At 34.0% G+C, this 15,009-nt stretch overlaps 1 protein-coding gene across 1 annotated transcript; it reads left to right on the top strand.

The window, feature by feature from the left end:
• Positions 1-12,888: 12,888 nt before the first annotated feature.
• On the top strand, positions 12,889-14,771 carry LOC149583918 (uncharacterized). The gene is made up of 6 exons (XM_089863993.1): positions 12,889-13,065; positions 13,124-13,310; positions 13,377-13,445; positions 13,851-13,968; positions 14,086-14,234; positions 14,288-14,771. Exons 1-6 carry the CDS (start codon positions 12,889-12,891, stop codon positions 14,467-14,469), a joined length of 882 nt encoding a protein of 293 aa, XP_089720119.1. The 3' UTR covers positions 14,470-14,771.
• Positions 14,772-15,009: the final 238 nt, after the last annotated feature.

The following is a 15,009-nucleotide window of genomic DNA, read 5'->3' as shown; positions in this document are numbered from 1 at the left end:
TCTATTTGGTACCAGTAGGCTGTATCTTAGAAAGATCAATTTTACAATTAAAAAGCGGTTTTGTATAAAAATTCAGTACCATTTTAAAATTTCAGTAATCTCTGTCGCCAAACGTATGTTCAAATTGTGGGGGGAAAGTTTCACGAACAATAGCTACTGGGCAGGAGAAAAATCACGTGACGTCAAAATAGTATGCTACTACCAACTTTATCTTGAAGTCAGACCACCATATCTCTTCCTTGTGTTTTGGAGATCACATTTGGAGTCGTCAGCTCAGGTCATAATATTTAGACCACCAATATTCACGCCACGTCCCTGTAGCTACTCCCCTTTCAGTACCACTCTGTTCTGAACCGAGATTGTTTTCCATATTTTTAAAGAAAGACTTCAGGCCAGCATATTTTTATGAAATAGTTTCAAATTTAAAAACCTTAATGCAATTTGTTATTTTACTACGCAGTTATCTTCAATTGTTATTCGATGCTATTCGCGAAATGGCTTGCATTTACCAGTGCTCGATATGTGGACTTCAACGAAATTCTAGTTTAGCCTGGCTAAAACATACAAGACTTTTGCATTCTAACGAACCAAATATAATTTTTAAGTGTAGCTTTACTGGATGTTCAAATATGTACAAAATCTATGTTTCCTTTAGAAATCACGTGTACAAAATACATTTTCGTAAAGGGTTCGAGGTTGTTCCATTAGATTTTGTCCGTTCAAATTGTTTAGAAAATAATAACCATTTTGATTCTGAAGAATCAATACCAATTGATGCGGTTATTTCGGAAACAGCCGAACAGACATTTGTTAAAAAAAAATGAATATGAGAAAACGTTGAACCAATTACAAAAAGAAGCAGCTTTGATGATGTTACAACTACGAGAGAAACATAAATTGCCCATGAATGCTGTCTCTAGCATATCAAATAGCTTTTCTGGATTACTGGAAAATACAATAGAAGCGTGTGTTGAATTCAGTGCAGTAAATGAAGATAATCCAAATTTGGGACATATTTATGCCAGTAAAATATCACACACTGTTCTGGGTGTGGTGAAAAGTAACCACGTACTTGAAACATATTGTAGAGACAATTTAAATCTCATTGAACCAATCGAGTTTTTACTAGGAACTAACAGAGTTGGTGGAAAGGTTTTTAAAGAATCTCTTAGTTATGTACCAATAATAGATGTTTTAAGACATTTATTATCACACTACGATGTGTGGAGGGAAGTGACCCAAGAAAAAAAGGCTATTAGCTCGCGATTTTTGTCAGATTTTGACGATGGTGAAATCTATAAAAACCATCCAATGTTTTCAACTGACCCAAGATGTCTAAGGCTGCATTTTTACTTAGACGAAGTAGAACTTAACAACCCTTTAGGAGCAAAGAGAGGAAAGCATAAGGTTACTCTAATTTAATTCGTTTTGGGTAACTTAAATCCCTTGTATCGTAGCAAGCTAAGCTGCATTAAATTAGCGTTGGTAGTAAGATACACATTTGTCAAAAAGTATGGCTATAGCAGAGTTTTAAAACCTCTGATAGACGATCTAGAAACTCTTCAAACAACTGGTTTCGAATTCAAAGGAAATATATTAAAAGCATGTTTAGCTTCTATATCTGGTGATAACCTTTCAAGCCACAGTATTGGTGGATTTATGCAATCTTTTTCTGCAGGCCGTATTTGCCGGTATTGTATGATTAATAAGGAAAAGATATCTTCTTGTTTGAAGAAAAAAATATGATAATAAGAGATGAAGCAGTACATGAATACCATTTAAACGCTGTGCTTGAAAACGCTGAAAATTCGCCAATTTATGGAGTGAAAGGCCCTTCACCATTTTCTGTTTTACCTCATTTTAAGGTTACTGAAGCGCTACCCCCAGACATAATGCACGAATTTTACGAAGGAGTGGTCCCCAGAGCACTAAAATTAATTATCATTCATTTTATTAATTCGAAATTACTAACGTTGGACCAAGTTAATTTTAAAATTCAAAACTTTTGCTATGGAGATTTGCATATAAAAAACAGAAGCGTTCCAATCGCAGATCACGTTTTGAAAGGAAAGGGGACGTTGACTGGGTCAGCAGCTCAAAAAAAAACTCTTTTGTATTTATTTCCTTGGATTTTTGGACCACTAGTTCCAAGCGGTAACAAATATTGGGCCATGCTTTTGGTTTTATTAGAAATATCTGAAATCATAACAGCACCCATGATAGATTTACACTGGCTACCATATTTGTATGAACGAATCATTGAATTTTATGAAATTATGAGTGATATTCCCGAGGCGAGGTTTACCCCAAAGGTGCATTATTTGATTCACTACCCAAGGTTAATTAGATTATATGGGCCCTTAATACACCTTTGGTGTATGAGATTTGAAGCAAAGCACCAATACTTCAAGTACATTGCGGGTATGTCGCGAAATTTCAAAAATATCAGTATGACTTTGGCAAAACGGCACCAATTCCTTCAGTGCTGGGAGCAAAGTAGTGAAACTGGCCTGGAAAAGGGTGACTATGTTAAGCCTTCAACACTCGAGTTTCATAATCTTCCTGAGGGGCTTAAAAACAAGCTTAGAGAAATCGGTACACCAGAATGTATCGACCAGATCTCAGTAGAAACCTGCTTAAACTCAGTAACCTTTCCTTCAGTGCTGGGAGCAAAGTAGTGAAACTGCCTGGAAAAGGGTGACTATGTTAAGCCTTCAACACTCGAGTTTCATAATCTTCCTGAGGGGCTTAAAAACAAGCTTAGAGAAATCGGTACACCAGAATGTATCGACCAGATCTCAGTAGAAACCTGCTTAAACTCAGTAACCTTCAAAACTGGACATGTTTATCATTTAGAATTAACAAAAGATTATACATTTCTTAAAGTCCATTACATTGTTCAAATGAATAGGAATTGGCACATTTGTGGTAGAATTGTATATGCTACGAAATATTTAGAACACTACAATGCCTATATTGTACAAGAGTCAAATGACTGGCATATTATGAATCCATGCGACGAAATTGGAAACTGGCCAATGCAAATTTATAAACTAAACCAACAAAATGTTCTCATTTTCAATCACAAAGTAATTTGTCAATAATTAGTACACTGAAATTAATAGGATGTCTCTTCAGTACCATGTTACTTCAAAAGAAAATAATCAAATATTTCAATGTCAAGCTGACAGATGAATTTATTAAACTTTTGGAAGCCACTTTTCATTTACCTGAATCATCCATAAAAATTGTTCAGGTGTTTGAAAGAAACACTTTCCAAGATTGGGTTGATTACGATTTCTCAAATGGAATTCCACCTACAGAGTGAAAATTAAACCTCGTTTTGAAAAGTCCTAAGGAACAAAATCATGTGTAAGTCTGAATAATAAGTCACTCTATACCATCCTCCAGTCTTTGTACTGAACTATCGACCCTGGTGTTATGCCGGTGCGGTATTAAGCTTTATAGGCGTTTCATCTACCGACTTTAGGGTAATTGTGCGCCAAAATCTGGTAAAACTTGTACATAAACCCAGACTGGTTGAAGGTAAAAATCATTACAGTGAAAATTTAATTAAAATATTTTTATTATGTGGCAGAGTGGTAAACAACTCATCTCAGGAAGAAGTGATAATCTCAGACGGAAGAGATAATCCATCTGGCTCAGATCCAAGCAATAGCATGCACGAATTTGGAAAATTGCCTCGAGTATATTGTCCACCTAGATTTTCTAGACCAATCATTCAATTGATTTCGAAGAAAGATCCAAAAATATTTGACAGAAAAGTGTCAACCCAAATTGTTAAAACATTATTTGAAGATGTTAATAAGTATACATGGTACCCTACTCGAGACGACTACAGGAAAATTGGAGAAGCTCTCATTGAAAAATACCCAGCTATACAAGATTGTACCTATGTAAGCTAACATTAAGGCATTGTTTTTCTAAATTTAATTTTTGGTTTTAATTGTAAAATCTTTAATAGGGAAGCTGGATTACTGCTTTAAAGAACAAATTTAGACACGAACACCTTAATAACCCAGATGTTCCAGAAATAATAGCTTTAAAAGGTCGTTTTGCTCGAAAGAGACCAGCTGAGGTAGTAGAAACTAACAGTGACCCCGTAGCTAAGAAGTTTCCTGCGAAACGGCCTACTCCTATGGTGATATTGGTATAAACTACTTGTTTCGAGCAATATAACATTTCTCCGTGCTTATTTTCCAGACAATCTCTGCGATAGCTGAAGACGATGACTCAATTGCAAGCCATTTAAAAACCTTGGCTAAAGAACTTGAAAAGGCTCCAATGAGCAGAAATGAAAGCCTCGTGGAGGAGAAGATGTTCAGGACTGCAATATTCCGCCAGAAATTGGTTTTAGATAATAGTACGTCTGTAGTCATTGAAAAATTTCCAATTTTGTGCGAAAAAAATCAGATAAGGAATAGGCCTTTCCATTTATCCGCCATATTTCCATCCCCCACGTTTTCCGCCAAAAATTGGAAACTTGTACTCTTCCTTTAGCAGGTCTGCCAGACATTGAACGCGGACAGTGCGTCTTATCTATGTAACCAATTAATATAACTGAACGAATTGTACCTTATCGGTTTAGCAGACCGCCCTAAAAGTTAGGCCTTGGTTTTTTTAACTGTTGTTGATATTTAACTAGTTATGCCACCATGGATATTTTAAATCCTTTCCTAACATTAGAATAAGGTACACACTTCGGTATTTTCGCGCATGAGCCCGAGGTTAGGAAAAAAAAACACTGGCAGCCTAGGCCTTAGTCGTCACCATGACCAAAGCAAAGTAACCAACAACTCTTGGCAACAGAGCTGCCAGACTACCAAGTTTAAGGAACACAAAATAGTGAAACAGTGCTAGTCCTTTTTTAAACAAAATTATATGTTCTTTCTGGACTGGTACAGTTTTACTACCCCCATTATAGGAAAGGCCTATTCAGAAATGCTTTCATCATTTCAGAGGGCCAGTTTAGTTGTGACAATGTTTTAAGTTACTTTTAACCTAATCCAGTATCTATCTTCTCATTACAGCTGGTTATGGAATTTAACAGAACTCAAAACATACGACCCTCTGCTGAGAAGATTTTGGTACACCACATGAAACCAATCGCGAAAAGAATAATAATGATAGCCGAAAAACAAGCTCCAAATAAAAAAAATGCCACCACTAAAAAACTACTCGCTTTTCTCAAAAAAAGTGAAGACGTTTCAAGTGTCGATGCTTTTCAGGGTATTTAAAACTCAAACCAGACATTCATAACATTTCTTCAACTTTGAATCTTTTAAAAGATATTTTCTGGGTCTTTCTGCGTCTTTCTGCTTCAATATGGGTTGTGTAGAAACAGTCATAATGACGTCAGGCATAATTGATTTGAGCTTAGAAATCTCTTGATATTGACGCAGCTTGTTCACATAAGCGCGCCGCAAAAGAGTTATTGAAAACATCACATGCGTTCGAATAACTAATGAGATGCGAGGAACTAGATGTTAGTATGGGTTCTATGGGCTTTTAAAGATTCGAAGTGAAAAAGATCTATGTATTCCTGTTTAAGCCATTTGAGCAAACTATTGTTTAGAATTAAATAAACACAAATTTAAATTGCAGAAAGAGAACTAGATGCCAGCCTTCTCATACTTCCATCAATTTTCAATGAGAGAACTGATTTATTACATGATTTCAAAGTCAGTTGATCGATCAGTTGTAGCGTTATAACTGAGCTATTCATTTGTCAATATTTAATTTGCGAATGTCTAATTAAAAATGTTTCAAATAGAAAACGGCGAATGAAACTCCTATGGTCATCTTTAGCGAAGAGGATATTTTCTCATCACCCTTCGAAATTCATATTGAGGGCCAATTGTTCCAAGTGAATTCTATCAAAATGGCCATTGTTTCACTTTTTGCGGGTTATTATGTGTTCCAAATGCACTATCCTAAAGGTCTGGAAAAGACAATGGAATATTTCCAAAAAGTGATCTTCAAAATTGGAGCCGAAAAGCTGTCTCAAGCTATGATTACTGCTGTAAATAAATTGAAGGCCTAGGCCTATAGTTCAACAAATAAATAACCTTCATAAAATTGAATTATCATTTTATTAATGTTATAAGTTTGAAGTTTACCCGCTCTCAGAAGATGGAAAAGCTTTAAACACATTAGATTTCTTCCTTGTCAGTGCCTACATTCAATATAATATAGTATAGCCTACCATAAGACATTCAGAAATAAATGCCTAAGAATTACAATTTGAAATCAAATTTCTCTATTCAAAATTCAACGCCATAGCTGTTAATTTTCAACGCTTCACCTAGCGCTTGTCTACCATGTATTATTGAATGGTAAACTGCTCAATTTTTAACTTATGCAATTGAAATTGAACGCTTGATGAAACTGTCTGATGTTGCTCAATAATGAATGCATAAACATTCAAATTTGAAATCAAATTTCTCTATTCACAATTCAACGCCATAGCTGTTAATTTTCAACGCTTCACCTAACGCTTGTCCACCATGCATTATTGAATGGTGAACTGCTCAATTTTGAACTTGAGCAATTGAAATTGAACGCTAGATCAAACTCTCTGATGTTGCACAATAATGAATGCATAAACATACAATAGTAAATGTTTAATTTTCCAATTATACTTGAACAGTTTCATGCTTAAATATGCATGATGTATTAACCTCTTACGCACCGTTCAAATATTAATTTCTGAGCGTTTAATTTTGAACAGAAGTGTTCTGTTCAAATTTGAACGCAAAGCAATGATTCACATTTGCACGTTAAAGCGTACCACCACAGTGTCGGGGCTATGTACGCCTAAGCATTCAAATATGAACCTCAAATTTTTACAGTGTAGGATAAAAATGTTACTTTTTTTAAAAAAGATTATCGTTCGCCTCGAAATTAAAACGTAATTTTTTTTTCAAGTTTTGTAGTACATCATCTAAATCTGAGTGTACTTTGGATTCACAGTTCTGTGTGTGAAGCGTGTACCCATTTATTTTGAATCTTATGCAGGTACAAAGTGTTCTTTGTGAACCACTCTATTGGATAGCTTTGTGATTCCAAAGTGTTCTGTGTGAACCACTTAATTGGATATCTTTGTGATTCCAAAGTGTTCTGTGTGAACCGTTATATTGGATATCTTTGTTATTCCAAAGTGTTCTGTGTGAACCGTTATATTGGATATCTTTACGATACATCCTGCCAGAGATGTACGAATAGTTTCGTATTACCTTAGAGTAATTCATGACTAGGTAAAATTATCGGGCCACAAGAAAGTTTAAGGTTTACGTTGGTTCAAGGTTCATTTCGGAGTTGTCTTGGCAATAGCTGTTAAAAGGGAGCGGAGGGAGGGTTGTAGGGCTTAGCTATTGCTACGAGAGAAAAAAAACCACGAATCTTGCTTTAATTATAGAATATCCAAGAAGTAAAAAAAACTAAAAGCGTAACCCTTGTTAGTAAAGCGTTGCAATGAAATTTAATTTCTTAATAAGCTCGTAAAAAGGCTACTTAAAACTGAATAGACTTGTTGAACTGAAATTTAGACACAAGTATCCAAATTTTAAACCAATATCAATTCCTATTTATTTTTTCAAAGGGTTCACTAAATATCAGTTTCACAACTTCATTACCAACGCTCTACATTTTTTAACGTTAAGACACTCTTTAAATTTATACATTACTCATTTTAAAAAGTTAAAAAATCTAAACTAAACTAATTTTAGGTAATTACAACCAGAACACCCAAATAGCTTAAATTTTACATTTAAATAATATATTTTATATATCCTTTTCTTTGTATAATTTTTGTATAATTTACCAGTAATAGTATTTTGGCTAAGAAATATATGAACTAATTTAATTGTCTGATTAACTAACACTACACTTTGTGTAGAAATTGATTTTAAAGTGTAATAGAACTTTTCACTATTGTCGTCACCAAAAAAAATATAGACATTGCCCCCATAAATAAAAAATAACTAAACTATTTTTTTCAATCAAAATATTCCAGGAAGTTTTGCATATTCTCTTAGTGTTTCTAAACAGCTAGGGTTATCTATCTGCGTGACAGTTGACGTTTCCTATAAATCAACAGGGGTAGAATTTGCAAAAATTTTCTGGAAAATATTTTAAATACATTTAAAGTTTAATAACCATTTCATTGTCTTTTTGGTAACCCATGCACAAAATAATGATTATAAAACAGCTGTGTTCTTTAAGTTTAAGCTAATAGTTGCGTGACAAAATTTTAAAAACATAGCCTAAAATTTTATATTTAAATGAACATATAATAGCCAGTAAATGGTAAAGTTTTACTTCAACCCGCCCCCCATTTACACAACTAATATAACCAAGTACAACATTCTTTCGACAAATCAGTAATTTCCTATCGTATCAACATGCGCCAACAGAAAGATATTTCATCATAGCCAACACGAGTAATATAAAATACTTAAAATGTACAGTTAAAAAATACGATGACCAATAGAACTTCCCGAACTATCATTTTGGAAAAAAAAACCAACAAGACCTACGACAGAGACGACATATCAAGAAATATCCATATTCAATTTCTCTACTGATATTCAGACGCTTTGGATTGGCACGTTCAAAGAGTGAAAGTGACTTTGGATTAAGAACAAAAAAGATGTACAAAGAAACAACCTTTGTGTTGGCTTCAACTATACCAATTCCAAAAAATATATCCCAATGCTTCAACTTCGCTACGTAACTCCTGTACGACTTGGCAATTGGTCCACAAACAAAATAGAAGCTCGTAAAAGGATTCGCAAAATAACTTCTTCAAACAAAGGTTGCCTAATAACGGCTGTATATGTACTGTCGGAAGTTTAGCTCACTTCTGTAAGCCTAGATTCTGGGCGACAAAGTTTTGAGGGAATAAGGGACTTGTCAGAATGCCTACCCCACAGGAACTGACTACCCCGTGTCCGAGGGTGGTGAAACACCCCAAATCCCCCCTACTTCACTCGTTAATCTTTCATCACCGTGGACTATCAATTCAATTTGCATTGAAACTTCATAATTAAAACCATCGCAATTCAATTTGCATTGAAGCTTCGCAATGAAGGTTTGACAAACAAAAGAAGCTCGATGAAATCGGTAATTAAAGATGTCAATTAATGACACTCGCTCATTAACCACTAACGCTATCATGCAATAATAATGAATTCGAAAAATGTTTGTGAAATGAATTAGAATTATCACTAACAATTAAAGGGCATCTGAACAACTCATATTTTACATCAACATATCAGTACGCTTTTAAAAAGCATCTTTAAAAATGTTAAAGGTGATTTAACAAAGACATCCCTCCCCCCCCCTTTTTATAGGAGACAAAAAAAATTACTGTTTTCCTGGCAACTAGGCTATTATAAATTCCCAATTTGAGAGTCCTTGGATTAAATGTATATAAACATTTTTTAAAAATGGAATCTTTCACTTGAGAGATTATCAAAATTATTATAGGCATTCAACATTAATGTTGGACTTTTAAGTCCATCCTTCACGTATGATTGTCTTTGAAAATTTCATTTATCTCTTCAATGATTCCATAGTGAAACTTACATTTACCACTGAATTGAAAATTTTACGAGAACAAATCACTAATTATTTTAAAAACCATTCTGGAGACAAAAATAAAATTTTCTTTCGGAAGCTACGAATAAAACCTTATAAAATACGCAACTATTAGCTTAAACATGGAAAACAAAAAATATTACTAAAAAAAATTTAATAATACAATTTATAATAACAAATCAACCATGGGAATTGAAGCCCAAATTAAATGCTGTAAATAAATGCAGCTTTACCAAACCAAAAGTGTACATAAAATAAATCTTTTGTGCATTAACAGAACATCATCATACGTGTTTAAAGCTTTTAAAATACTCAAAAAACTAAATATTCATAATGTTATTTAATTCTTTTATGATTCACGAGGAATTATTAAACAAAAGTTAAGTTCAAAATTCCAGATAATGTTATAATTATTCATTAAAGAACTCTTTTCTTGAATAAAATTATAGACCATAATTTTTATAGTTATTAAATTACTGTACTCAAGACCTAAATAGCTGACAACACGTAATTTCACGATTCATTTCATAAGTATAAATAAATAGTTATTTCCAATGCTTAATGCTAAAGCTAAACAGTTCCATTGCCTGCCCTAACACGGTGCCTAATATTCTACCCAGCAATTTTTCAATACCAAAGTCAGAAACCAACTAGAAGTCAACACGAGTGCGGACCTTAAAGCCGCTTATGCCAGCTTCAGGGCTCCCACCAGGTCCCTAAAAGTCCCTAAAGTCCCTATTTCCCTACAAGGTCCTTAATCTACCCTAAAATTGGTATTCGGTCCTTAAATCACCCTATTTTTATAAACCTCAGAAAAAGTATTAGGGTGACCTGAAAATGTCTTGTCTGAGATTTTAGCAGAGACCCAAATTTGCGGAGCTCGCTTCGCTCGCGCCGGTTATTTATGATTTACTTAATGTTAAATTTAAACGAATTAATTGGCCAATTTTTATAACAATAACAACTCGTGAAAAAATTATTCGACTGAATTTAGACTGGTTTTCATATATGTTCGCCATGTACGTTATTGCAAATGGTCAGGGAAATTTGTTCAAGTTAGTCAGGGAAAACCAGGAAAAGTCAGGGAATTTCATTCCAAACATTTTGTAAGACCCCTGTAAAGGCCCAAATTCTAGTTCAGTGGATTTTTTAAAAAACAGTAAACATGATAAGAAAATAGTTACTTCTTATCAGAAAACCTACCGCTCCCTAAGAATAAGAATATAAACAAAAGAAAGTCAGAAATAATATCCTATTTTGTCGAAAAAATAGAAAAGAGTAATAGGTTCCTAACTGTTTGTGATATTTTCACAGAATAGATATCATTTTGTTTTACCAGTGGTCCCTTTTTGGTTCCTACTTTGAAAATTTAGGTCCCTATTTTACCCTATTTTTATGGTGAAAAGTCCCTTTTTCCCCTATTTATTTTTGAGATTTTGGTGGGAGCCCTGCAGCTTTTTCAAAAATACACAGAGGAGAAAATCTCTAACAGTACTAAAGGAGCGTTGTTGAACTAAATTTGCACCTGTTATTGCTTTCAAATTATTATCAAATTGCCCCATTTAGAACGATTTTACTAAATTGGATGTTTTTCCACCAAAATATTTCTACCTTTCCCAAATTATTGGTAGTTGGTTTATTTATAGTCACGTTACCACAATTTGCCTATTTCACCAACTGCCAGAATAAGACATACTTTAAAGTCTACCTGCACAATCCCCTTTCCCGGAGGGTACTTTCCCGCAAAGCATCTATTTCTCTCTCTTATTTCTTTAACGATAAAAGCGCGTGCGCGAGCGAGAAAGATCCGTGACGTAGTTGACGACAGACGGTGTTGGTGCGATTGGTGATAACAGTGTTTACTAACGTGTAAACCGTAGTCTAGGACGGGTTTAGGTTTCGCTGTTGTGGTTATTTATTTACATATTTTGCCACAAAAATGGTTTATTGTAATTCGTCAAGCGCAAGCCCCGGTAATAGTTTTTATCGTTTTCCTTTGTATAATAAAGAGCTTTTAAAGCAGTGGCTCGCTAAAATTAAGAGGAAATCGTTTACGCCTACAAAGGCTTCGCGAGTGTGTCATTTGCACTTTGAACGCGATTGTTTTGAATTAAGTGGAAGTAAAGACTTTTTGTTCTCAATTGGTTACAATGGTAATCGAAATTCTAAATTAAAACCCGATGCTGTACCGACAATATTCTCGTTTAATGAACCAAAGTTGGCGCCTAAAAGGATGGCTGTGTTAAAGCGGCGTAGGAAAGAGGTATTATAACTTTGAATTAAGTGTATTTGTTTTAGTTTCTATTATTTTTTTCTTTTACATCTAGGTCATAAATGAATTAATTGAAGGTCAATCCAGTTCAAGGATTTCTAATTTAGAAACAATTAATGAGAAAATGGTGATTGACACCAATGAACCTATTATTGATGAACTTAATATGCCCTCAACCAGTGACTTTTCTTCTTCAAATAAGGTATTATTGTGTATTATGATTTTAAGTTTAATCATAAAAAGCATGATTTGGTTTAAGTGTATACATTATATTTAAATATATACAGAATGTGATTCTGTGTCACAAAAAAATAGAAACCAAAAATTCGAGTTGTCAAACACCCAAAACAATTTATCGTTCAAAACAAACCCAATCAAAATTTCCTATAAATACGAAAGGTAAATCTTGGTAACAGTTTTTGTTTTAATTAAGAACATTTTCAAAATGACATTTTCTTTCCAAGCTGTACAAACTGATAATATAATTGAGATTAAGAAAATGAGTGATGTTGCGACACAGTGCAATCTTTACACAACTAATGACCCAAGAGCAGGTATTCAAAACGAAATCCCTTTAACTGGTGATGACGATAATAGCAGCGATGAGGAATTTATGGATAATGAAAAAGAGGACCCTTCTTATAACCAGCCATAACATGAAAAATGAACGAAAGTTCATAGTTTTTGAGAGCTGTCTAATGAGCCTTTTTGCAACATGCTTGGTTTGTTCAAGTTCAACAATAGCGAAAGTTAAACATATTGTGGGTACCATGGTCGCCATAGAAATTGAGTGTGTCAATCGTCATATAAGAACTTGGTATAGCCAGCCAACTCACGGAAAGATGCCACTCGGAAATCTAATCTCAGCAGCAGTAATCTTGTTTTCTGGTGGTCACTCAACAAACATTATAAGAATGTTCAACTTTCTCCAAATCCCTTTTATTTCCTCTCGGACATATTTCAAAATCCAGAAATACTATTTGCATCCTACGATTATGATTCGCTGGCAAAAAGAAGAAAAAGCTCTCATTGACTATTATAAAACAAGAGCTGAAAGGTACACCTTTGGAGGGGATGGTCGTTGTGACAGTCCTGGCCACAGTGCTAAATATGGCTCCTATACCCTCATGGATCTTGAAACAGGAGAAATAGTAACGTTCCAACTTGTACAGGTATAATAGTACATTTTCTAAAACAGTGGCTTGTTCAAAACTTGAATTGATTATTTAGTGTAACGAAGTTACATCTTCCACCGCCTTGGAGTTAGAGGGTTTAAAGCGTTGCTTGAAAGTTCTCGACTCAAATGAAGTTTATTTGAAGACCCTTATTACTGATCGTCACATCCAAGTCCGAAAATACTTGAGAGAACATTACCCTGAAGTTTGCCATCAATTTGACGCTTGGCATATTTCTAAAGGTACCACTTTCTGGCTGAAACTAACGTATTGGTCCATGACCATGGTTTTTGTTTAACTTTTTATAGCTGTTGGCAAAAAATTTAACCAAGCTGCTAAGCTAAATGATTGCCAAATCATTGAAAGATGGACTCAAAGTTTGACAAATCATCTTCATTGGTGTGCTTGTAGCAGTCCAGGAAGACCTTTGGAGAAAAAGGATAAGTGGTTGAGCTTACTTAACCATATTTCAAATAAACATGAAACCATTATTTGGAATATTTTAAAAATTGCGTTCACCCACCAATGAATGAAGAAATGAGAGAGAAAGGGATGAAAAAGAAAAAATGGATTAGAGAGGGTACTATTAATTATATATATTAAGATTATATTACTTGCTTTACATCTTATCATTACGAGATCACAATCGAGACTGACACTAATCATACACAATCAGCTGGCCCCGAGTAAAAAACTATGCCCCCTTATCTTATCGAATATCGTAACAGTTTACCCTTTCCAAATTACAATGACAATTCAATTTTTTAATGACTAATATTTAGGCACAATGGCCCACATTCAAGTGTCAAAAATTGTAAAAAACACTAGACTCTGCAATGATATCAAAATGATATCCAGCGATGGTCAAACAAGTAGTCTTGAAGGGTACCATTCACAATTGTTAAAAAGGGCTCCAAAAAAATACCCACTTCTTTTATGAAGGCAAGCAGTCTAGGTAATGGATTTTATTTTAATTGCAAATGCATATCTCATTGAGCTTTTAAATGTTCATTAAAGGTTAGCTCTGGCGGCTTTGCACAACAATGAGAACTGTTTCAGACGTCAAAAAGAAAATGCCAATGGAGAACTGCGTTACAAAACAAAATTTACCAAAGCAAAGAAAGGGAAGTGTATTGTAGCTGCCGTCAAAGAAGAGCCAACATTTGGTAAAACATTGGTCATTAAGTCAATTAACACTTCTAATTTTAATTTTACACAGATTACGTCGATCAGTTAATTGAATTAGTTTTTGAAAGAAGAAATGAATATCCAACTTATGAAGAAGCTGGACTTATTCTAGAATTACATCCAAACCTAGTGCCACCACCTATGTCAAACACTTACATCCAACCACCTAAAGCTGAATTAATTAATAACCATGTTTCAAGATTCCAAAATTAGGGCTAATGACTTTAGATTTTATGATTTATACTTTAATTATTACCAAACGGCTATATGTTTTATTTAATGCACTTTCATATAACTAAATAAAATGAATAAATCCCATTAACTCTAAAAATGTTCGAAAGACTTGAGTAATCTTACATAAACTAAATATTAGGGCTTCTTTTCAAATGTAAAAATAGGCAAGTTAAATCCTAGCCTAAAGAAAATAGGGATGAAGGTCTCATCAGTTTTTAGCTGAACTTTGGTTATGTGAAGGAAATAAATAAGTACAAACACAGGAAGCTATAAATGATATTTGAATTGTACGACAAAATGAGATCTGAAGATATTTTCAGAGTGGAGCGAAAACTAGTTTTTTGTGAGAATTAAAGTTGTTTTCATTGTAATTTTCAAATCATTCAAGGAAAATGATAAAAAAGGAACTTTATTAAAGCAGTAACATTTATCACATATTTGGTCATGATTTCAAGTGATTTGCCACACATTTTGGTTTAGATTTACATTTATCACACATTTTGGTTTTGAAATGTTTGG

The sequence above is a fragment of the Phalangium opilio genome, unplaced genomic scaffold (assembly GCF_054372755.1).
Source record: "Phalangium opilio isolate 3A_F unplaced genomic scaffold, DU_Popi_V2 ptg001388l_1, whole genome shotgun sequence".
Lineage (NCBI taxonomy): Eukaryota > Metazoa > Arthropoda > Arachnida > Opiliones > Phalangiidae > Phalangium > Phalangium opilio.
Note: the sequence above shows the minus strand (reverse complement) of the source record. Positions and strands in the feature narration are given on the sequence as shown.

Bases quoted from the DNA above. Each gene is read 5' to 3' on its own strand.
- LOC149583918 (XM_089863993.1), top strand. From the start codon at position 12,889: ATGATTCGCTGGCAAAAAGAAGAAAAAGCTCTCATTGACTATTATAAA. The intron at 13,311-13,376 runs GTACCACTTTCT...AACTTTTTATAG, and splicing joins CGCTTGGCATATTTCTAAAG to CTGTTGGCAAAAAATTTAAC. The intron at 14,235-14,287 runs GTAAAACATTGG...AATTTTACACAG, and splicing joins CAAAGAAGAGCCAACATTTG to ATTACGTCGATCAGTTAATT.